Source organism: Phocoena phocoena, chromosome 7 (assembly GCF_963924675.1).
Source record: "Phocoena phocoena chromosome 7, mPhoPho1.1, whole genome shotgun sequence".
NCBI lineage: Eukaryota > Metazoa > Chordata > Mammalia > Artiodactyla > Phocoenidae > Phocoena > Phocoena phocoena.
In genome coordinates this window covers 111,144,474-111,168,080 of record NC_089225.1, presented here as the reverse complement: position 1 = coordinate 111,168,080, position 23,607 = coordinate 111,144,474, and the positions used below count along the sequence as shown (strand labels likewise).

The window sequence follows — 23,607 nt, the reverse complement described above, 5'->3', positions numbered from 1 at the left end:
GAAGGAAGACTGGCCATATTCCACGTGGACCGTCCTCACCTTTACGTGGAAGGTTTGAGGCTGATACGACATCTAAGAACCTGTTCAGCTCTGAGCTCCTGATTGCTTTTTGTACTTTCACTTGAAATTCTGATTTAAGTTTTTTCATTTTGTCAATAACCTTCAACATTAATTGCATAATTGTTATATAGAGGCTGAATCTGAGATTTTTGTATGATTTCTTTTTTTAATTTTTATTGGAATATAGTTGATTTACAATGTTGTGTTAGTTTCAGGTGTACAGCAAAGTGAATCGGTTATACCTATACATGTATCCACTCTTTTTTTTAGATTCTTTTCCCGTATAGGTCATTACAGAGTATTGAGTAGAGTTCCCTGTGCTGTACAGCAGGTCCTTATTAGTTATCTGCTTTATATACAGTAGTTGATACTGCGATTTATTTGGCTGTTTTCCTAATACTGAACGTTGCTTTTTTACTGGAAATAAATTGGTACCGAGGGTTTCTCCACTCTTAGGAGAGATTCCCAGGAGTGAGTAAACAGATTATAATATTCAAAATCACGGGCTTCCCTGGTGGCACAGTGGTTGAGAGTGCGCCTGCCGATGCAGGGGACACGGGTTCGTGCCCCGGTCCGGAAAGATCCCACATGCCGTGGAGCGGCTGCGCCCGTGAGCCATGGCCGCTGAGCCTGCGTGTCCGGAGCCTGTGCTCTGCAACGGGAGAGGCCACAACAGTGAGAGGTCCGTGTACCGCAAAAAAAAAAAAAAAAAAAAAAAATCACTTCCCTTGGGGGATGGGGGATGTAATTATGTCCTGTGGTTACTCACGGGAGGGAACATTTTTCCATCTTATTTACTAATTGTATTTATTCTTGTGAAGAATACTCATGAACCTGTGCATTTGTTCACCAACTACTTGAGGCGACTCCTATCAACTTGTGTGGATGTCAAGGTAATATGGGTATTTACTGTTATTTTTCATGCAATCCTTTCCGTCGTGTAAGTTATGATTGTAGACCTGCCTTGACCTTCCAGTTTGGGAGCTATTTCTGGATCCATCTCTGTGGTGAGCATTGCATAAGAGAATCCCGTGAAGTCCTGAAGCAAGTCAAGTTCATCATTTCCTGACTGAGTTCATGTGTTCTTATCCATACAATGGAGAAAGCTGGGAGTCGGAGCCTCCTGGTACTGATGTCTGTTCCACCATCTTCTCAGATGCCCATCGTGAAACTTTCTAAACAACACCATTACTGTTTTTTGGTTGTTTGTTTTTTGCGGTACGCGGGCCTCTCACTGTTGTGGCCTCTCCCGTTGCGGAGCACAGGCTCTGGACGCGCAGGCTCAGCGGCCATGGCTCACGGGCCCAGCCGCTCGGTGGCATGTGGGATCTTCCCGGACCGGGGAAGGAACCCGTATCCCCTGCATCGGCAGGCGGGCTCTCAACCACTGCGCCACCAGGGAAGCCCCATCATTACTGCTTTATAGCCTCATTTTTATTTACTAATTATGTTTTCTCTTATACAAAAAAACCCATGACCTACCCATTTTTAATGTGTGGGTTAAATTTCATATTCAGTGTTCAGGAGCAGTAATAATTCTCTGTACTAAAAATCCTATATTGAGAAGATTCTATTAGAAAAATGAACGAGCCAAAAATGTTTAATACAGATGGCAACGTATACATGAAATTAACCTGACGCACTTTGTGAAGAACAATTTCACCTTGTTTAAAATGACTTTTGCAATTTAAACTTAATATATAATACTGGCCTTTCTGATAGCCTCTCTTGTTCTTGAGTAAAGAATCTATTAGAATGTACACTATATTTTATCACACCTGTGCTTCCTACTTGTAAAAAGCGATGGACTGGGAGGCAGAGTTTACAATCTGAAATCTGACGAAAGAGAAGAGAGTGAAGCACAGAACAGATGAGCAGAGGGAAGCAGCTCCACGGGGAAGCAGCAGGTGGGGAGAGCAGCCGACCTTCCTCTGGCAGTTCTTCTGGAGCTCTGGCCCTCGTCAGGTCCAATTAATCCCGGATTCTGGTTATGTCCTTGAATCTTCTTTTTTCTTCAGGAAAAAATTGTTTATTCTTGTCTCTCGCTAACTCCCAGCACTCATGGTCCTTGAAACTTTGTGATCATATTCAGCAAACTGTCAAATACAAATCCAAACCACCGTGAAGGGCCCAGTCTCTGCCAGACACTGTCACACAAATAGAAAAATGTTTAAGGGAAAAAAAGCCAAGCTCTTATTTCAGACCCTAGAGGGACAGTCCGAAATAACTTGTGGTGGCATGTACATACGTAACTTTAGACTGTAATTTTTATTGCACTGTTAGTTCATGATCAGTCTTCTTCAAATGGACCACCATTGAACCTTTCGAACAAACCCCTCTTGTTGTGTAAGTTGGTTTGTGCGGGCTTCTTTTCCTTTTACCATGCGGTTCCAATAGGAGTGTACTTTCCAAGGCTTTGTCAACTGCCATTTCTCATCGTGGGAGGCTCTGGGGTATGAAAGTCTTAGGGCAACTGCACTCCTCGTTAGCTGTGTGACCTTGAGAAAGTCATATGACTTTCATTTCCATATTTATACAATAATAATAATAAGCTTGCCTCACTGGTATGAAGACTGAGATATATATGGAGAGTGCTCATAAGCTATAAAATGCTACATGACCCTTTGATAGTATTTTGTCCTCAAAACAATCCTGAGTGTTTTGTAAGGAAGATAGCATCACAGCTGCTTTCTGGGTGAGGACTCATGCGAAACGGAAGAGGAGGCCCAGCCCAGAGCTTGGTCCACTACAGCTTGGGCACAGAATCAGGGCTGAACCCCAGGCTGGGCCCTGGTCCAGGCGATTCTGCAGGTCCACAGCTGTGAGGACCTGGGGAGGTAAGGCAGAAAATGAGTATGTCTGAAGTGATTTGGAGCTTTTCTTTCTGGAGAAAATACAAATATAAACAATAGGTTTTAGACATGGCAACAGACTCCCTCATCAGACCCTTCCTGGCAGAGAGCCAAGACGTTTCCAGGAATCGCTCGCTGAGTCCCCAGCCAGGGTATTTAGACTATTGGCATTCAGTGCAATTACTGACATGGTTGGGTTGAGTCTGCCATCTTGTTCTTTATTTACTTTTTCTTCCTTTTTCCTCTCATCATGGAGAGGTCCAAAGGCCAAAAGCAGAACAGGCTCCATGATGGAGTTGCCCCAGGAAAGAGGCCCCATCTCAAGAAGGGAGGATGGAAGGGCTGACACACCCTCAGATTTTTTAGCCTCCAAGAAAACACAGAACATCCACCATCCTGTCCTTTGCCACTCAAACCAAGTTTATCTGATAAATTTAAAGACATATTTTTGACTTGAGTAAAAAACGATGGTTTTAGTTATTCGAATTGCCGCTGTCCGTTCTATTTTTCTGGTGGCACGAGAAAACATTATTTTGGCAAATGCTTTGAACTCATTTCTTCAAACAATATTTATAAACATTTATCAAAAAGGATTATTTCCTTCTTGTAAACTGGAAAAAGACAGGCAGTCATCACCACAGATCAGAGGCTGCAATGCCAAGAGCATATGAAAATATCGCACATGTCTTAGGTTTTGAATGACACTGACACAAAAGACTTTAAAATTCAAGCACAGATTTTGTGTCTTTTAGACTGTTGCAGCTTTTCCCCAGTGTGTTGCTTGCAGTCATCATGCTAATATTTGTTAAGAACACCAGGCACGTGTGAATAGGTGACGCTGCTTCAGGATGATTCCGAGGTAAGAAGCACGAAGCATATTCTTGTGCTAATAAGTCAATTCCGTAAAGATTAGCCCCTCCTCAAAGAAATGCAACAATAACTTTCAAAGTAAAACATTTTCATTTGCCATAAGTCGTAAAAGAAAAAAGTTCTCATTGTCTATCAATTAATATTACTTTCCGTCATTAACAACATAAATCATTACTGCACTTCCCAGGGCCCAGAAAAACAGAAAAGATACTCCAATAGTCAGACCTTCTAATCACACGTGGGGCGAGATCTGTTCATTCATATACAAACAAAAAGAAAGAAATGAAGAAGTGATCCAGAGGGAAATATTACAGGCCCCATAACTCTTTAAATTAATGGATGGGGGCAGAAGCACGGCTGACTCGGGATCAGCTGGAGAAGCGATCCATCCCAGGCCACCAGGCAGAGACTAAGAATTCAGTCGGAGATGATGAGTTGCTAGTGTTTGCAAAAAAGAAAGCAAACCCCAATTTCAGCTTTGTGTGAAGGCTTTGTTAACCCCAAGGCTTTTCAGGTTTGCAGCCAATAAACGGTGCTTGTCGCTAAGCCCACTGGAGTTGGTTTCTCTGCCATTTACAACCTAAAAAAATAAACAACAGCCTCGCGGGAGTTTAGATGAAGGAGAGATTGCTGTGGCTGGGCTGGTAGAAAAGGCTTGTGGCGAGTGCTGGTGGGATTCATCTGGTCTTTGAAGGTCACGGAAGAATGAGGTTAAGTGAAGAAAGGGGAGGGTGAGCTCATTTGTGATGGTGGCCAGGAAGGCGTCATTCAGTAAAAGGTCTCAACTTGGTGGGGAAGAAAGAGAATTAAAATTTTATTCTTCAGAAGAATTCAATATTAAGAAAACAAACGTGGATGCTCTGGTGGATGGTTTGGTTAATCTTTCACCGGGGAGATGAGAAGCAGCCCTCGTCTGATAAACAGCTTGAGATTCCAAATACTCAACGTTGTGAGGAGTCATGGGATAAGCTTAGTCTTAAACACAGCGTAAAAACCCCACCTAGTGCAGCTACTCTGTAGAGCGACTGAGCATTCTCTCTTAAGTTGAAGAGAGATATATCCTTCAATTCCACTCCGCTCCACTAGGATACATTCATTCAATCAGAAAAAAATTCTTGTACGCATACACAATGGATCATGGGCCACAATGTTGGTGGCAGCATTGCCTGTGTTAGAAAAACTTGGAAACGATCCAAATGTCTCACAAAGAAAGAATGGCCAGATATCTTTTTACAGTAACTACAGAGCCGTAAAAATGAATGAACTAGAGCTATGAATATTGGATGAAGCTCACAATGTAATACTGAGTGATAAAGGGATCACAGGAGAATACTTACATTATGATATCATTTCAAAAACATCCGAAATCATGAGAAACTGAAGTTTGTCGATACTGTAAAGAAAAGGGAAAGAAGAGAAAGAATAGTTCATACTCACCCTGGGGGAAAGGAAGGAAAAGAAGACAATTGGGGAGGATACATTGGGGTCTTCAACTGAATTAGCAAAGATATTTTAAATTTCTGGAGTGGGAATCTATGTGCTCATCATGTAATTCTTTACACCTTTTTAGTTGCATGAGATATGTTACAATAAAATGTCCAAAAAAAAAAAACCCCAAAACCCTACCCAAGTGGGAACTTCTAGTCTAAGCTGAGATGTGGTTGATGATTGTTATGGAAAGCACGCCTTGTGTGCCTATATTTAAGAGAAAGGTAACTCTCTCTGAGCCTGGAAAAGGAGAAAGGCTTTCAATAATGCCTCCTAACTTGCTACAAGTTCAAACCAGGTCAACATGTCACTCATAATTCCTTCATTCTGCAGATTACATGGCTCCACCACATGTATTTATTTTATGCCACGAGCAATAGCCTTGTTGCCAACCCTCAGCGAGCTGATTTCAGCAGCCGTGAGGATGCTGACGGTATCTCTGCCTCACACCACATGACTGTCAAAAGCCCACTGTACCGCCAGATTTCCCTGTAAACCAGATTCACCTCCACCTGGGAGGTTGGCAGCTCCAGGCTTGTGCGGCTCACCCTAGAGGCCACTGGTTACTACTGTGAGCTTTTAAAGCGTGTCTGTGTTCAGTTTCTTTTTGTTCTTACAGTAAGGCAAAAGTAGTTCAAAATGGTATTTCGTGCCATGATGAAAGCCTCACTTACTCCTGCTTAGAGTATATTGTTTTGTTTTGTTTTAACACGGAAGCGTCTCTAAGAAGGCAGAGACCCTGAAGAGTCACTGCCTTTGGTGACATTTTTTCTGCACTCAGTAAATGCTCCGTAAAGGAAGCCAGTGAAATCGGCTGAGGAGGACCCTCCAGGACCCCGGCAGCCCCTCCCACCTGCATGACGCCTGCACCCAGCCTCACAACGTGCTGATTTTATGGTGGATTATTGTCCCTTTATTTTTTGGTGGCACTAAAGTGGATGCAACAATGATTAAGGTGCAAACTCTACGGTTGGAAAGGTTTCAAATTGGTAAGGAACAGATAAAAAGTACAAAAGAAATGACAAGAGAAGGTGGCATGTGTTAACTTCCTGTAAGAAGCTGAAAAGGTGATGGGTGGACTTCTGCATGGCGGCGCGGAGGCAGGTGACGTAGACGGTCTACTGCAGGCGCATGCGCGAAGGCACACAGGAGTCCCAATTCTCTTCTACTTGTGGAAGCTTTGCGCGTGCAGGAGTCCAGTCGGTCTTGTAACAGCCGCACGTAGGACCAAGGTTTGGAGTAGCATCTGAATTTTACAGAGACTGCAATTAAAAGACCTAACTCCTAATAATAATAATAATAATGTCTACTAATTGTTTTCTTTATTAGCCAATGTGGTAGGTTGTTCTTTTGTAATTGAAGTAGAGTTGATTTACAATGTTGTATTAGTTTCAGGTGTACAGCAAATGGTTCAGATATATATACAAACGTATATATATGTATGTATACATATATGTGTATATCTGTCTATTCTTTTTCAGATTCTTTTCCATTATAGGTTATTATAAGATATTGAATATAGTTCCCCGTGCTATATAGTAGGTCCTTGTTGTCAGAATGGTTTTTTGAAAATCACCTGATTTCATAGCCTGTGGCAGGTAGAATTCTAAGGCCTTCGATAGTCACGCCCCGTTATAAGCCCCTCCCTGAGAGGGGGCAGGCCGGTGCCTGGGATGGGAGACCCGCCCCCTTGATCAGGTTAGGAGCTGTAAGACTCCCTTGTGGCTCCCACAAGACAGAACGTCTCTGGCTGGCTTTGGATAAGTGAGCTGTCTGTGCTGTAAGAGGGCCCTGGGGCTGGGACCTGAAGGTACCTTCCAAGAGCTGTGTCCTGGGGCCTCAGTCCGCACGGCAGGGAAGTGAATTCTGTAACAAGCTGAATGAGCTTGCAGGGGGACCCAGAGCTCCAGCAGGGAACGCAGCCCAGCCAGCACTCACCTTCAGCCCTGCGTGACCCTGAGCAGAGACCCCAGCTAAGCCGTGCGTGCGGGACCTCTGACCAATAGAAACGGTGAGATACAAAATGGATGCTGTTCAAAGCCCCCCCCCGCAGTGTGTGATCATCATTACACGATAGAAAGTGCATGGAGAGCACATCTTCTGTGATTTGTATCCACTTCTTCTTTTTCTTTTTGCCTTTTCTTCCCATCTGGCCATTTCTTTTCTCCATTTGCTTCTCCCTGAATTCTACGCCCATTGTATTGTTTAATAGTAATACAGTCTCCAAATCACACAAGGAAGGAAAGGTGACCCGAGTCCAGCTCCTTTTCTAATTCTTCCAGGCCTTGAAACAAGCAGAAATAAAGACAATCCCTCGATGACTTCTGGTTGTGTAGAAAACAGAATTGTATCCTCACCAGAGATCTCTGCATCTCTCTGCAGGTGAACTTAAGCGACGGTCGAGATGTGGGCACTGTCTGGTGCAGGAGGACGGGGGCAAGACCTTCGTGCCCAGCTCTGACTCTGAGGAGACCAGAACCTCTTTCAGAGTCTGGAGACCTTCAACATCCCACCGCCAGCCAGGGAGATGCGGGTCTGTCGAAACACGAAAATAATAACGACAGACCTGGCCTCACCCAGGCCACCTCACCCTTTTATCCTTTGAGCTGTAAATTCAGGCCTCTGGGGCACTTTGATTTTTTCTTGTTCATCCTAATGCCTTTTTAGAGGAATATGGATGATGGCTCCAAACTCAAGAGACTTGGGAAAGGAAGCCCTTTCTGGGAGGGGCCAAAGGTTAAAATTCTGGATATTCTAACGCCAAACTCTTCTGCACAAGGAAACGAGAGATGGACACACATTTCAAATAACTTCTGCATTTGAAACGCAAGATTGGAAGGAGTATTTCTGAACAGTGACAATCATACATGAATGAAACATTTTAAAAGTTCAAGGAAATAACTGAAAATCATTTTGACTGCGTATCACTTATTTAAATTCTAATTATTATGATTTCATAGTGTAATATCATGTGATCTACCACTTTTCCGAAATGATTTTAAATCCAATCAGTTACAGTCATAGGAAGGTTATCAGCGCTGCAAACAGAGGTGCTGCTGTTTCTTATTAACTTCCTGTTATAGTTACTGTCTCTGCCATTAAATCTAGATGTAGCTAAAGCATAAAAAGAACAGATGTTAAGAGAATAGTTCTGAAGCAGAAACTATAAAGGAAAAATATTTGGCAAAGAAGCAGTCTCTCAGTTCGCTGGAAGAGGAAGCTAAACGCAATTATTTGTTAAAATAAACATAAGAATTCTGTCCAGACCTGTTGAATTCATGGGTACAGGACCAGCCCTCCTGCCATAAAGAACCATACAACTGGATAAAAGTGGGGGGTAAACTGTTTTTCAGACGCTAGGTAGTGAAGAATCTGAGAGAAGAGAAAAGCAAGAGTGGTGGTAATCACCTCCAAGATTACCCTCTCTGGCTCACTCGCTCCCATGGAGTCCAGTCCCCTCCCGTGAGCCGCCCTATGGAGAGGCCCATATGGAAAACCTAAGAGCCAACACGGGACTGAATCCCTTCCATCCAAAAGCCCAAGAGGAACTTGATCCTGCCAACAACCATGCAACTAAGCTAAGCCAACTCTGCCCCAGCCGAGCCCTCAGATTTGTATTGCGATTAATTTTCAATAAATATATTTTCAATAAATATATTCAATAAATATATTATTTAGTTTCAATAAATATACTCAACATAGACTTGTCAGAATACATCGACATCATCTACAAATGAAAAAGACAGAAAATTCAATAAAAATCGGTCAAAGATTTCCATAGGCAAATGCCCAAAGAGGCTTATGAAAGGGTTCTCGGGACCTTTATTTATCAGCGAAGTGCAAATTAAAACCACAATAAAATAATAATACCGCAATTTCAAAGAAAAAGAAAAAGACAGAAAATACCAAGTATTGGTAACCGTGTAAAGTGATCAAAATTCTTATTGGTAAAATTGAAGAAAATGCCACAACGACTTTGGAAAACTTTTTGGCGGTATCTGCTGAGGTTAGACGCACGCATGCTCTGATCCAGCGCAGGACGTGCACTAAGAGATACGTAGGAGATTGATCACGGCAGCATTGTTCATAATAACCTCAGCCTGGGAGCACCCCAACTGTCCCTCACGGTAGAGTGGATAACCAAACTGCAGTCTGTTCATACGAGGGAAGACTGCACAGCAGTGGAAACAAACTGCATCTCCGTGCAACAACGTGGACGAACCTCACACTCATAAGTAGGTCAAAGCTGCATTCAAAACAAGGCACATCATCATATCATTCCCTCTTATAAAACGTAGTCTTCCTTTTTAAGGGAAAAATTAATCTTCGGTGTTCGGCAGTGTTTGCCTTTGGGAAGCAGAGCCTGGATGAGATTAGGAAGGGCTCAGAGAAGCTCTGGAATTTGGCTTTTCCTCTGTGTCTCGATCTATACGAGTGTTTGTGAGCTGAGAAGTTTCATTGAGCTGGATGCTAAGAGTTTCGGTTTTCAGCACTTATTATACTTTAAAGTATTTTTTAGATTGTAACTATTATTTTTTTATCTGCATTTCACCTGTCAAGACAAAAGAAAAGTATGACATTTCTTTCTTAGCATAAAAAGCATACGGAAACAACTCCCTGGGAATATCTCAGGCAGGCACATGCCCAAGATGACATTAATATTTAAGCCTTAAGCTCATCTAAGGCTGCGCTGGTTATCTGAACCAGTAAGATGCCTCAAGGAAGAGGACCCCATCCTGAATGCTGTGGGGCCTCTCATGTCCCAGCCCTGGTACAAGGCAATCCCACATCTCAGGAGGACCACACTTCTAGAGAGAAAGGATAAATCGAGAAGGGCGAGCAGAGAGACAACTGGAAGACAGATGAAGAAATGCATATAAAAATTCTTACTAGCCTTCTGCCTCATTTTTTTTTATTGAAGTACAGTTGCTATTCAATATTATATAAGTTACAGGTGAACAACATAGAGATTCACAATTTTTAAATCTACACTCCATTTATAGTTGTTATAAAATATTGGTCTACGTTCCCTGTGTTGTACAATATATCCTTGTAGCTTATTTGATACATAATAGTTTGTACCTCTTACTCCCCTCCCTGCTTCCCTCTCCCCACTGGTAACCACTAGTTTGTTCTCTACATCTGTGAGTCTGCGAGACGGATGGTGGAAGAAATGTGCATATAAAAAATCTTACTAGCCTCCTGCTTGATGTTTTAAAAGCAAGATTATATTTCTATTAAGTCTGGCAGTGTAAATTAATTGATTAAGTAGGTGTTTTCTCTGCTGTTAAACTTCATCTTACTGCTGTAGCCCGGGCCATTGGCAATGCAAGTCCCTAAATAAGCCTCATTAATGTACCACTTTTGTTTTATGAACAATGCAGCTGCTATTTGTAATTGGCTCTCTACCCTGGGTACCCAAGAACTATTGTTTCATTATAAGCATTGTGAGAATAAAATAGCAGAAGAGGAGGGAACACGTATGAGAGTCAAATGGAAACAAAACAAAACAAAACAAAACAGAAATTGGACAGACACATGCTGGTTATTCAGAAGTAGTATCAAAATATAGGAGACTGTCGTTTCTGAGGAAGGTTTAAGGCTGAATTTATCAATGGCCTGTGGAAATCGTATTCATTTTAAAAGACAGCAGGTGTTAAAACAATGAGAAGTGACCTCCTTTGCACCTGGGTTACAAGAGCTGCCCCAATGTGTGTGAAAAAACAGGATAATAATCATTTGAAAAACATCCTGCCTCCGGCTAGTTCCTTTTTATTTTTTTCTCACACTGGACAGTTTTATTTATAGATAATAAAGGCAGCTTATAAGAATCACACACACACACAAACACACACACACTCTTACACTCATTTCCCAGTGGAAGTGATGTTTATGTGACGTAAAGTAGCTTTGGTGTTTGTAGACTCTGTTATCTTTGGAATCCCATCCAGAATGTAATGTTCAGATTGCTCATATCCCTTTTAAATCAGTTTACTAGCATATTCTCAACAAACTCTACCAAATAAGACTCATTTCCAGTCCAAAACATCCTTTGATATGTGATTATAATGGACTAGAGAGAAGCCAAGATTCACAATCAAAACTTCTTGCTGCTTGGGAATGTCGATTTCACCTGCTGGAGGAGTTTGTAACTATCACCGTGGTGAAGGCGTGGTGAACCCCACCTATGGAGCAGGTCTTTGACACCCAAGATTTCTGTGAACCCCCAAATTAGGAATACTGCTAGCTGAGTTGGGGATTTTGAGCAGACACCTAGGCTCTCCCAGGAGCTTAAGGAGCAAGCTGCCACACAACAGCATGTGGTTCTAACTTGTGCCAAGTGCTTTACCTACATTATTCACCTAGTCCTTTTCATAATCCCTGGAGGTAAGTGGGACTGTCCCTCTTACAAATTATAACATTCATGGACATTGGGGGTTGGTCAGGAAGAGTCAAGACAGGAAATATTTCAACACCAGAAGTCTACCAACGCTTTACTTTAATAATTATGAATTACTGAAATCCATTCTTGATTCATTTCCAGTTGTGTGTGCAAACATAACAAGTTAGCATTTTATCCATTTGCTTTGGTACAGACATAACATCAGACACAAAAGCGGGCGTGTTACAGCAGAGAGTTTAATATCTGACATTTTAAGATGCACCTCTTCTGTAGAATGACATTTTATACTTAGAAGCATAGAAAATGCTTCTTACAGCTAAGTTGAGAGGAGAAGTCCTTCAAATTCGATTTGAACTTGAGCCCTTTTCACGTTTATCCATCCTGCTTCCTCTACCTGCAGCCCTGCAGGCCCACCTGAGGAACACGTTGGAACTGAACCAAGGTCCACTCTGCTTCCTTCTCAAGGTGCCTTCAAGGCTCATCAGGCCAGGGAGGGACCACAGCCATCACTCCCCAAACTCCATGGACACCTGCGTGCCAGCCTCCTCCCAGGCTAAGGGAACTCACCTCTGAAAGATGATTCCTGTCCCAGGCGCTCAGTGAGGGAAGTGGGGAAAACTGCCAACGATGCTCAAGCACCGAGTTTTCAGAAAAACATCATGAACTAAACCTCTAGAATCCGAAGTACACAGAGTCGTAACATCCAGGATTCCAGCACAGGGCAATTCAAAGACCACTGGAGCACGAGGCTCACCACGGGCTTTGAGTGATGCGGGGTTTGTTCTCACTGAGGCTCAGAAATGGTACGCAAGCTGCTTTAAGTTACCCTGCTAGGAAACGGAAGGATTGGGACGAGGTGTCTGATGGTTCCAACTGTCCACTATTCTATTCATAGTAATAAAGCCCCCAGGTTTTTTTTTTAACTCTTTTTTTTTTTTTTTTTTTTGCGGTACGCGGACCTCTCACTCTTGTGGCCTCTCCCGTTGCGGAGCACAGGCTCCGGACGCGCATGCTCAGTGGCCGTGGCTCACGGGCCCAGTCGCTCCCCGGACCGGGGCACGAACCCACGTCCCCTGCATCGGCAGGCGGACTCCCAACCACTGCGCCACCAGGGAAGCCCCAAAGCCCCCAGTTTTTATTTTCAAACGAACTATGGGCTTACAATTTGCCTGATTACACTGTAACCTGTTTTTGAGCATCAGTGGAGCAATTAAAGTATTAAAGGAGAATAAGCGACATCCTGTGCTCTACAGAGTAATGAGCATGATCCTCGCACTGGAGGTGTTTCAGGAAATCTGTAACTGGGCAAAGGACGGAAGAGATGCAGCGTGACACTGGGCAGGTCCCCGCTGAGGGGAACACACGTGTGCTGCTCCCTAGAGATGGATGTGCTGTTTCCGGGTACAGCTGGGGTGCTGGGGGTCACGGAAAACCCACGGAGACTGCATCGTGCTGCTGACTCCACTCACCCTTCAAAGGCCAAATTCCATTGTATATATGGCACAAAATTTGCCATTTTAACCAATTTTAAGTATCCGATTCGGTGGCATTAACTACACTGACGATGTTCCACAAACATCAGCAGTATTTCCAAAAGTGTTCATCACCCCAGACAGCAATTCTGTAATCGTTAAGCAATAACTCTCCACTCCCTCCTCCCCTGCCCCAGCCCCTGGGAACCGCTAATCTATTTTCTGCCTCTATAACTTTGCCTATTCTAGATAATTCATATTAAACGAAATCATACGATATCTGTCCTCTTGTATCTGGTTCATGTCAAGGTTCATCCATGTTGAGGCACATATCAGAACGTTATTCTTTTTATGGATGAATGCCATCCCACTGTATTTACACCTCATTGCGTTTATCCACTCATCTGTGCTTCTTGACTTTTAATTGGCCTCCCTGCCCCACGATCATGTGAGTCCTCTGCTCAAGCGGACCTCCGCGGTCTATAGAGCTCAGTCCAACTCCTCTGGCTCTCCCTGAGCACACACACCTTCTGGCCAAGGGCTAGGATGCCAAACCTATTCCCAGATCAGATCGAAATGTCCACCATCAGAAGAATAGCTCCCCACACTTCTGCTTTTAAGCCTTTGCCCATGTTGTTTCCCCTGCCTGGAATGTTCTCCTTCTGTTTCCTCAAGTCAAAGCCAGATCAAATCCCACCTGCTGCATAACCCCTTCTACTTTCCCAAGGGCACGGTGACCCCTCTCGCTCTTCTAAACTCCCAGGGGACTTGGCACCGTGGCATTTAATCACCTTGGAACTACCTCTCTTCTCCTCTCCTCTTTGAAGGCAGAATTCACCAGGGTCATCTTTTTTTTACTGCCCAGTGTTGAGTACTGGGCTCTGTAGAGAAGGGGCATCAATCAACGTCTGCCCAGTTGAGGTCACACATGTCAGGAGGACGATGAGTTTTCCCAGAAAGCTGGCTGTTGAATTATGAGGCTGTGTAAAAAGATATGAACATTTTAAATGAAACAAAACACCGATTATTAGGACAAAGCATAGTCACTGTGGAAATGATACTGATCAACTTAGAGGAAATTACAGAAAAGTGAGTCAGAATAATGACCTGGGCCTCAGATGCCCAGGGAAGCAGAGAGTACGGCCACTGAACAAAATGAACTTGGCATTTTCCCGCCAGAAGAGAGAGAATCTAACACACCTGGGCATGGCAGGAAGGGACTCTGGGATAGACTCGCCAGGACAGAGAGAGGTCAGGGAGTGCGGAGCAGAGCACGGGTCTCCCAGGAAGCCCAGGACTGTTCTGAGTCCTTCAGGGAACTAACCCCCAGGGCCATGTTGCTGCATCTGGCCAGTCCCCCAGCAGCACTGCCTGGCTGAGAGTTGGGGCCTTTCCTGGACAGGGTGCTTGGTCCAGCTGTAGAGTCTGATCATAGGGTAGAGTGCCTTCCTGCCTTATGTTCTAGTCTTGCTGTTAGTGGGAAGAGCAGAAGGGGGTTTGCTGGCAAAGGAGGAGGGGCAAGGAGGCTGGGTCCTTGAGTGAGAAGGTGGCCCTGGGAAGCGGGAAGCAGTGCCCCATTCTGATTGGTTAGTGGCTTGCGCACCACATGGTGGTATGAAAAGGCCCTGCTCCTGGTGGCAGCTGGAGTTGTCCTGGGCTGAGGTTTGGACGGATGAGCGGCTCTGGGGTGTTTTAACCCTGGTGCAAGCCTTTTTGTAGATTCAGGTGTGCGTGAGGACCCAGGTCCCTGGGGCTGGCTGAATTACCATGCTTCACGGGAAAGCAGGGTCTGGTGGAGAGGTTCTCAGTGACTGGTGACTCAGAAAAGAAAAGAAAAGAAGGTCAGGGCTTCCCTGATGGCGCAGTGGTTGAGAGTCCGCCTGCCGATGCAGGGGACACAGGTTCGTGCCCCGGTCCGGGAAGATCCCACATGCCGCAGAGCGGCTGGGCCCGTGAGCCGTGGCCGCTGAGCCTGCGTGTCCAGAGCCTGTGCTCCGCAACGGGAGAGACCACAGCAGTGAGAGGCCCGCGTACCACAACAAAAAAAAAAAAAAAAAGAAAAGAAGGTCAGGTTCTGGTCTAGTGAACTTAATGCAGATCCAGAACAGATCATTAAAACGATTTGTGGGTTCTTAGAAAAGGAAGCAGAGACAAGTGGGTTCTCTAAAACAGGGCACACCTAAATTTCAATGTCCATAGTGACTAGCCTAGTAGAAAAGGACAACGCTGCAGTTGTAAGAGGGCTGTATATTAGCGACAAACTTGACAGCATCCTTATCTCATGGACTTTTTGAGGACAGAGAGGAGACAGGGTGGCTGGAGAGGTTGATAACTTGTGGACTGATGCTAACTTGGACACATTTCTAGTGCTGTTCTGTCAGTCTGCTCAGCTTTCTCATAGAGAATGTTTTCATCGATGGCCTGGACCAGATTTGAGGGATGACATGGAATTGGATGGAAAGGTGAGCACACGGAATGACAGAGGGCTCAGCAGGTTGACTGTGGTTGACTGTGGCCGCCCAGCAATAGATGGAAGGGGTGGGAACCAAGGTATGGCCCCTGATGGAGTGCCTACCAGCCCCTACCTGGAAGGTTCTGTTTCATCGGTCTGTGTCTAAAGGACACTGACAGTGAGCAGAGATACAGAGGGACTGATGGCAGGGGAACTTGGAATCTGGTGTTGAAGAATGTGGTCCTGCTTACTCTGTAATTAAGAAGACTGGCGGGGAGGGGATACATGGGTTTCAATGTTTAAAAGTCTGCTCCTGTAGAAGAGGGTTGTTCTGTTTTGCTCTGGGGCTTTGATGGAAAAGCCAAGACTAATAGTGAGAGTTGTCCAAAATCAGATGGACTTCGTAAAGGGGCCAGGTGGTCCCTCCCGCTGCCAGAGTGTGGGCAAGAAGGGATGCTCAAGAAACAGGAATGTCCTGGGGGCTTAAAGCATCTGAGACAGAAGTAAACCAGACAGCCTCTGATGGCTCTTCCAGGCCTGTCATCGCTCCAGGAACGGGATAATGAAGCCTGAGATCATCATTGTCCTGGATGTTTACCTCCTCTACTCCTGGAAGGCAAGATCCGTTCATGCCAGACTCATCCTTTCCTCTTGCACAGTGAGAACCATTGTGCTTTGCATATAACAGGCATCATTTAATATTTGCCCAAATGACTTCACATATATCCAGAGGACCGAGAAGATGAATTTGCCCAGAGACCTGGCAGTCTGATTAGTAAGCTGCATAAATTATTAACTACTGAGGACAAAGTCGCCTTTTCTACTGGATCTACATAATTAAGTAGCAATGTTTTTTCTAAAAGGAAAAGTAGTTTGAGGAATACTCTTCTTAGTAACATTTGTCTCACAGGAAACCAAATTTTTAAACAAATATCAGTTAAGGTAGGTGTGGCTACCAACACAGAGATAATGATTAGGGGTGTGGTCTTTAAAGGGAGACTAGCAGGTGGTCCGAATACCAACTCCATCATCAACTGGAGGATGACCTTGGATACACAGTTACTTAACCTCTCTGAGTCTCAGTTTCCACGTGTGTAAAATGAGCATGAAAATATTACTCAACTCATAAAGTTAGTGGGACGATTTAATGAATTAATATATATCAGGTCCTAAACTGTCCCTGGCGTAGAAAAAGTGGTCGATAAGTGTAGCAGCTGGCAGAGCTCAAGGGATATAATCAGAGAACTATGTTTGTTCTCCTGGTATGCAGAGTTGGGAGACCTTGTTTCACTGTCTTATACTGAGTACCTGCTCCTCCTTTTCACATGACTTGTATCTTTCGATCACTGGATTTCATCCTCAAGTGTTTTATTTTCCAGAAGAGCTCATGGGATTTGGCTCATATGGAATGTTGCCAACCCAACAGCCCATACTGCCTGATGCGGTTCTTTTATCTACCTCTCTCTCTCTTAATGCAGGTAAATGCTGATTACGACAATAATGGCGGTCACATTTCCCAGCTGGTCCTTTTTCTATCTTGAGATGTTACAGAGTGAGGCTGTAACATCTAGAGCCACTGTAGAGGGAAGCCATTTGACATCCCAGGGATGACAGCTCCAAAAGATAGAAAGCCCATCAAAGATTGATGATGTCAGTGAGCCACTGAAATCATTGGCTCCCAAAGAGCCTCACCTCTATTCTTGTTAAGGGAGATTATAAATCCTCTTTTTTTTTTTTTTTTTTTTTGTGGTACGCGGGCCTCTCACTCTTGTGGCCTCTCCCGTTGCGGAGCACAGGCCCCGGACACACAGGCTCAGCAGCCGTGACTCATGGGCCCAGCCGCTCCACGGCATGTGGGATCTTCCCGGATCGGGGCACGAACCCGTGTCCCCGTGTCCCCTGCATCGGCAGGCAGACTCCCAACCACTGCACCACCAGAGCAGCCCTATAAATCCTCTTATTGTTTAAGCCATTGGACACTGGGTTTTCTATTACTTGCACTTGAAACATGCTAATTTACGTGAGTGCTGTATTACCTGAGAACTTTCATATTTTGGAATATTAACTGCAATGAGTAGAAATATCCTGGTTCACATTTTCCCCCAAGAACTTTGTAAATACATCTAGCTTTTCACCTGACATTGAAAGGTACTGAGGAGAAATTCGAGGCCAACCAGATTCTCTGTATCACTTCTCCTTGAAGTTCAATAACATATCCAGAATTTCTTAGGTGTTGGTTGTTCTATGTCAGTTTTTCCTGGAACACGATGAGAACTTTTGATCTGTAAGTTTCATTCTTTTATTTCAGAAATGTTTCTTTAGATCTTTGAAAAACTTAATTGGAGCTTTCTTTTTCAGGAATATCAAGTAAACCTTTCTAATTGCTTAAACATCTGTCTTTTCCTTTTACCTTCCCTGCAATTGATTTAAGCTTTTCCTCTAAGTTAGTAATTCAGATGAATTGTGCCCAGTCCATTCCTTGGTTTTTCTAATTTAGTTCCTATATTGGACTATTTCTGGTTTTCATTTGTTTCGTTAGCTATACAATCTTCTTTTCCTTCTAATTATGTTGCTTTATATTACTCCCAGCACTTACTCTATTAAACTTCTATTCTTATTAACTTATTCTATAGTATAAAACACATGTAAAGAATTTTCTTCTGTTTGGTTACCTTTTTTCCAGGCTAGGTTCTTCACCAGTTGTAATCCTTTTTTTTCCTTCCCCTTTTATTGAAGTCTTGGGCTTAGATAGTGGATATACTGCTTCTTATTCATATTTAATATGGATTGCTCTTTGTATATCTTCCAGTTCCTCGTATATAATGTGAGCAAATTCTCCTTGACTGCTTTCTCACTGTATCTGACTGAGTTTGAGAGCTGGAAAAATTGTATTTTTATCCACCTTTCTATAGCCTGGACACAGGGTAAGGATAAGGACCGATCCTCTGAGTCTTTGCAAGGTCTGCGCTCCGCTTTCTCTCCTGAGATTTTGGTAAACTCTTTTACCACCATCCCTCATGCTTCTTGGGAGTATATCCTATTCCTGTGACAAAATGTCCTTTGACTTTGAATCTTTGCCTCAATTCAGTGTAAAGTCCTAAAAAGTGGCAAGCCCTAGTGATTTTTTTCTAGTTCCAGAAGGGCCCTGTGGGTGGTAGTGATTGTTTCGACTAGTGCTACTTTTATCTCACCTGGATTTCCCCAGGTAGCTCACTTACCCTACTCACCTTTCATCTCAATTATCAGATTCCTGACTTCCTTGTATTGAAAAGTATTAGTGAGAATTCTTGGTACTTTGCTTACTTGGTACTTTCTCTCCCTAGTAGGGATTTTGCAGGGGAGTGGGGATGAGATTAGACGCCATTGTCCACTGCAGGTTTCTATTTCATTGAGTAGCTTTTGAAGTTTATGGCATGAAGTTGTACTTAATTTTTTGTTTGGCTCTCCTTTTCTTTTCCTTTTTTTTTTCTTTCTTTTTTTTTTTTTTTTTACTATTCTTTTGTTCATTTCATTAGTAATTGTGGGAGAAGGGTTGTGTGATCCAGATTTATTCTGTCCTTTTTCCGTGTTTGCCCTCTATATACTCTTTCAAGTGCATTAGTTCTAAAAATGTTCCACTAGAAATTGCAGATTATAAAATTTACAAATAAACCTCAACAGTTACCAAAAATGATGAAAGAAGAACAATGCACACAAACACAGTGACTTGCTAATAACTAACATCCACACGGCATCTTGCATTTACAACGCACTGTCGCCGTATTTCATTTTCATTTAGCCTCAGAAGGGCAGCATCTGCGTCTGCCCTGCACCCCCAGAACCTGAGTCTGCGCTAGCCCAGAGTAGATACCCAGTAAGGTTTCGAAGGAACGAATGACTGTTACCCCACTTTACAGATGGGAAGACTGGGGCTACCATCATTAAGGACCTCGCCCAAGGCTACATATCTGAAGGTGGATGAAAAGGGGCAAACGGGAAAGCGGAACAACGGCGAGGAGGACAACGAGCGGGTGGACAGGACCCGGGGCCAATCCCGCGGAACGCTGGGCGGGTCCTCCGGGAGGCGGGTACTACGCGTGGTTCCTGCGAGGATTGCCGGCCTTCGGCGTTCGGCGCGGTTGCCAGGGGAACAGCAGGCGCCTAGCGCGAAGGGGTCGGGAGCGCGCCGGCGGAGCGGACCCGCGCTGCTCAGGCGTAGCGTCCGTAGCTAGCTTCCGCCTCGCGCCTTGTCACTGCCGGGCCACAGTAAGGTTCCGGAGCCTGGGGGTCTAGACGAGAAGGCTCGAATCCCCCTCTCGGCGGCTGCTCTCATCCCTGCCTATCGCCTTTCCCTTCCCATCGCCTTTCCCTTCCCGAAGTGAAAAGATATCCCCAACCCCAGTCCCTCCCTCCAGAAGGAACTTACCCCAACGCCCTCTGGCTGTGTCCCGACCCCTGCAGCCAGCCCCCCTTCAGAGGACAACAGAAGAGCTTCCCAGCGGGCGAGGGAAAGAGGGAAAGTAGCCAGCATGTCGAACGCGTAAGTGATGGGCCGCCCGGCCATAGCCATGGGGTGGGCTTCTCCAGACAAAAAGATAGCCTGCTGTGCTTCTTTTCCGTTTCTTTCCTCCCCCACCTCTTCTTTTTGCAGTTTTAGCCAGTAAAGATACACCTCAGCAGAGAGCATCAGCTTCTGTGGACAGGGAATGCCATACACTTAGCCCTGCCAACTCCCCTTGTGCTATCCCTGCCCCACATTGAGATGAGCTCCTCCAGGCCCAATGCTTATGCCCGCTAAGCCCTTGTGGATGTATTTTTGAGGAAGCAGTGTCTATGCTTCCTCAAAAAAGCATTGCCTGCTTTTTTGTTAATCTAACCCAGTAACATACCGTGCTTTGCGAAAACACCCAGGTCCCGATATTTAAGAAAGATCTTGAGGAAGCTTTATTGTACCACATTGCTTTTCACCAAGAAACGCCAGTCAGGTGGCAGTGGCACCGAGGAGTATTGACCCAGCACTGTGCCGTTTACACAGCACCAGCCCAGCAGTTATTTCATAATGGTCTCAAACATCTATTAGAGTGCTGACTCTGCAGGCCCAGTTCTGAGTGCTTGAACGTAATAACTCATGACTCCCCTGTAATGTAAGAGTCGTTAATATTATTTCCGTTTTACAGATGAGGACTTAGGCACAAAGAAGCTAAGTAGTTCATACACAGCAAGGACATGGTGTCAACCAGGCACTGCAGCTCCAACCTGCATTCCAGCTCTCAGTAACCCTGTTTTCCAGGCCAGGAAGTAAGAGCAGCGAGGCTAAGGGCTTGCCAGGCTTTGCGGGTGGGGAAGATCAGGAGTTCAGTTCTGGACGTGTTGAGTTTGAAGTGCCTGTTGGACATCAAGTGGATACAAGTAGACAGTTGACTTGAATTCAGATGAGAGGGCTGTGTATGAAATATAAATTCGACAGCTGTTGGCATAGATGGTCTTTACGAGACATGGGATGAGTGTAGACAGAAGAGAGAACAGGTCCAAGGACTAAGACTTGGTCATCCAATGGCAAGAGATGGAGGAGGAGAGACCAGCAAAGGAACCAAAGGAGTGATCATTGAGAAGGAAACAAGATTGTGGTGCCTTGGAAGCCAGGAGAAAAAGTAGAGTTTCTTGGAGGAGGGAGTAACAGACTCTGTCAAATGCTGCAAGACAAGCCAGACGAGAGCTGAGAATTGACCATGGATTTAGCAGTGTGGAGTCCAGCGGTGACCTTGACCTTCAGGGGGTGATGGAGTGGAAAGGTGGACTAGAATGAATGTAGGAGAGAGGAAGAGGAGAGAAATCATAGGCAGCACGGCACTGGCTTTTTAAAGGCATTTCGCTGTAGCTGGTGGCAAGGGAAATGGGGTTGAGAGAAAGAATTTTTAAGATAGGAGACAATAGCCTATTTGTGTGCTGAAGGGAATGGCCAGTATAACGGAAGCGGGATAACATGGGAGGAGGAAGGAGAAGTGGGGTGACATCCTTGCTAGTGGGGGCACGGGCCCCAGCAGACACAGGTGGTTTATGGAGGGAAGATGAGGCAGGGTAGAGGCTGTTTGATAAAGGTGCTGTTCGGTGGGTAGATGTCCTGGTGGGGCCTGGAAAGGTGATGTAGATGGGAGATGGTGGTGATGCTGAGGGGCCGAGGGTGATACCCTCTGATGAAATGAGGTTGCAAAGCAGGGAGCGTCGGGGGTGGGAGGGAGAACGGCCTGGAGGTGGGCTTAGGAGCCAGGATCTGGCCCCACTCCGTGCTATGGTCCGAGGGCTCTGGGACGGAGGGAGGGCTGCAGGAGAGGCTGTGTTCTGAGGGGAGAGCCAGGCCTCCCTTAGAGCAAGAATGCCAAGGAGTATTCCAGAAACAGTGCAAACACCTAGATAGTATTGGAAGAATCTGAAGGTTTATCATATATAAAATAACTTGAGAATTCCCATTTTGCAAGATTTTGTATCAAAGTACATGTTTATGTCTGAATATTTAAGTCTTTTTTTCCCCCTCCGCCCACCTATGCATCAACCCTCCATCCCCCAGTTATAGGAAAACTGCCAAGCTGTAGAAATAACAATCTGGTCTTTTTCAACTGTCATATTCAGTCTTCTGCGCCCACAGTCCTTCTAACTTCAATATCTGTAACATTTCTAGGTCATGTGCTGAAGTATGAAACCAATCACGTACTTCAAAAAAATTCTAAGTGGTCTCATGGATAAAATACTACCTTCTCTTTACAAGGCACATTTAAAATTTCAAGAACACTTTAACGTCTGTTATCCCATTCATCAGTAATCCTGTGGGGTGTCCAGGGTAGGTGTCATTATCCAGGTTTGTCACTTGAGGAAGTGAAGGTACAAGGTTAAGTGACCCTCCTGAGACCGACTACCTCAAGAGACGGGTTCTGATTTTAAGCTTGGAGTACTTATAGCTTTACAAACCACCTTGCCATACCCCAGAGAAATAAAAACATAGGTCCACACAGAAACGCGTATTGGAATGCTCATAGCAGCATCATTTACGAGAGCCCAAAGGCAGAAACACCCCATGTGTCCATTTACTGATGAGCAGATAAACAACATGTGGTATATACATGCAATGAAACATTATTAGGCAGTAAAAAGAAATGAGATAGTGATACACACCACAACACAGTGGGCTTTGGAAAAGTTATACTGAGTGAAAGGTTCCAGTCACAAAGGGCCACCTGTTATATGATTCCGCTTATGTGAAATGTCCAGAATAGGCAAATAAGTAGAGACAAATTAGATGAGTGGGTTGCCAGGGGCTGGGAGGAAGGCGGATAAGGGCAAATAGGGAGTGGCTGCTAGCGGGCGTAGGGTTTCTCTTTAGAGTGATGAAAATGTACTGAAATCAGAGAAAGGTGAAGGTCGCGCAACTCTGTGAATATGCTAGAAAAAAAAACCCACTGAACTGTGCACTGTAAGAGGGCGAGTCTGTGGTACGTGAGTCACATCTCCATAACGGTCCTGTCAAAACATCATCTTTGCCGCGTTCCGCGTCTCAGATCATCTTCGTGGGCACTGGCTCAGAAGAAGATGCTGAGACCTTGGCTTTGAGGCAGGGTGGGGCTCAGGCTGGACTGAGGCTTCGAGAGACGACGTGGAGGCTGCACTGGCTGGGGGTCCAGGGAGCGATAGGGTTGTAACCAGTAGACACACGTGGAGGGGCAGCAAGGCAGCGGGGAAACTGGAAAGCTGGAGCCAGTCTCCAGGGGAGAGGGTAGCAAATGCAGGGTTGCGTGCTCACACAGCTACTTAATATCTCCCCATCAACCAACAACCTTGCCTGGTCTGTCCAACAAGGGTCCCCCAAAAGACAGCAGGGGAGGAAGAAAGAGGCTGCAGCCCAAATGTCAGGACTTGGAAGGATCAAGCCCCCAGGATGGTCTTTGGCCAAAGGTTCCAGTTAGGAGTCAGCTCTGCCCTGGCTCTGGAGGGATTCCTGCCTCTTTGACCCTGGGTAGAAGCCCGGGAGTGCACTGCACT

The 23,607-nt window shown here is 44.9% G+C and overlaps 1 protein-coding gene across 1 annotated transcript in view; it reads left to right on the top strand.

Annotated features, from left to right (window-relative positions):
- The first annotated feature begins 19,962 nt into the window (after window positions 1–19,962).
- The window catches only part of IQCA1 (IQ motif containing with AAA domain 1), a 168,458-nt gene continuing 164,813 nt past the window's right edge, over window positions 19,963–23,607 (top strand). The window contains exon 1 of the mRNA XM_065880633.1: window positions 19,963–20,116. Within this exon, the coding sequence (XP_065736705.1) occupies window positions 20,106–20,116 (11 nt within the window). The 5' untranslated portion in view covers window positions 19,963–20,105. The remainder of the gene's footprint in view (window positions 20,117–23,607) is intronic.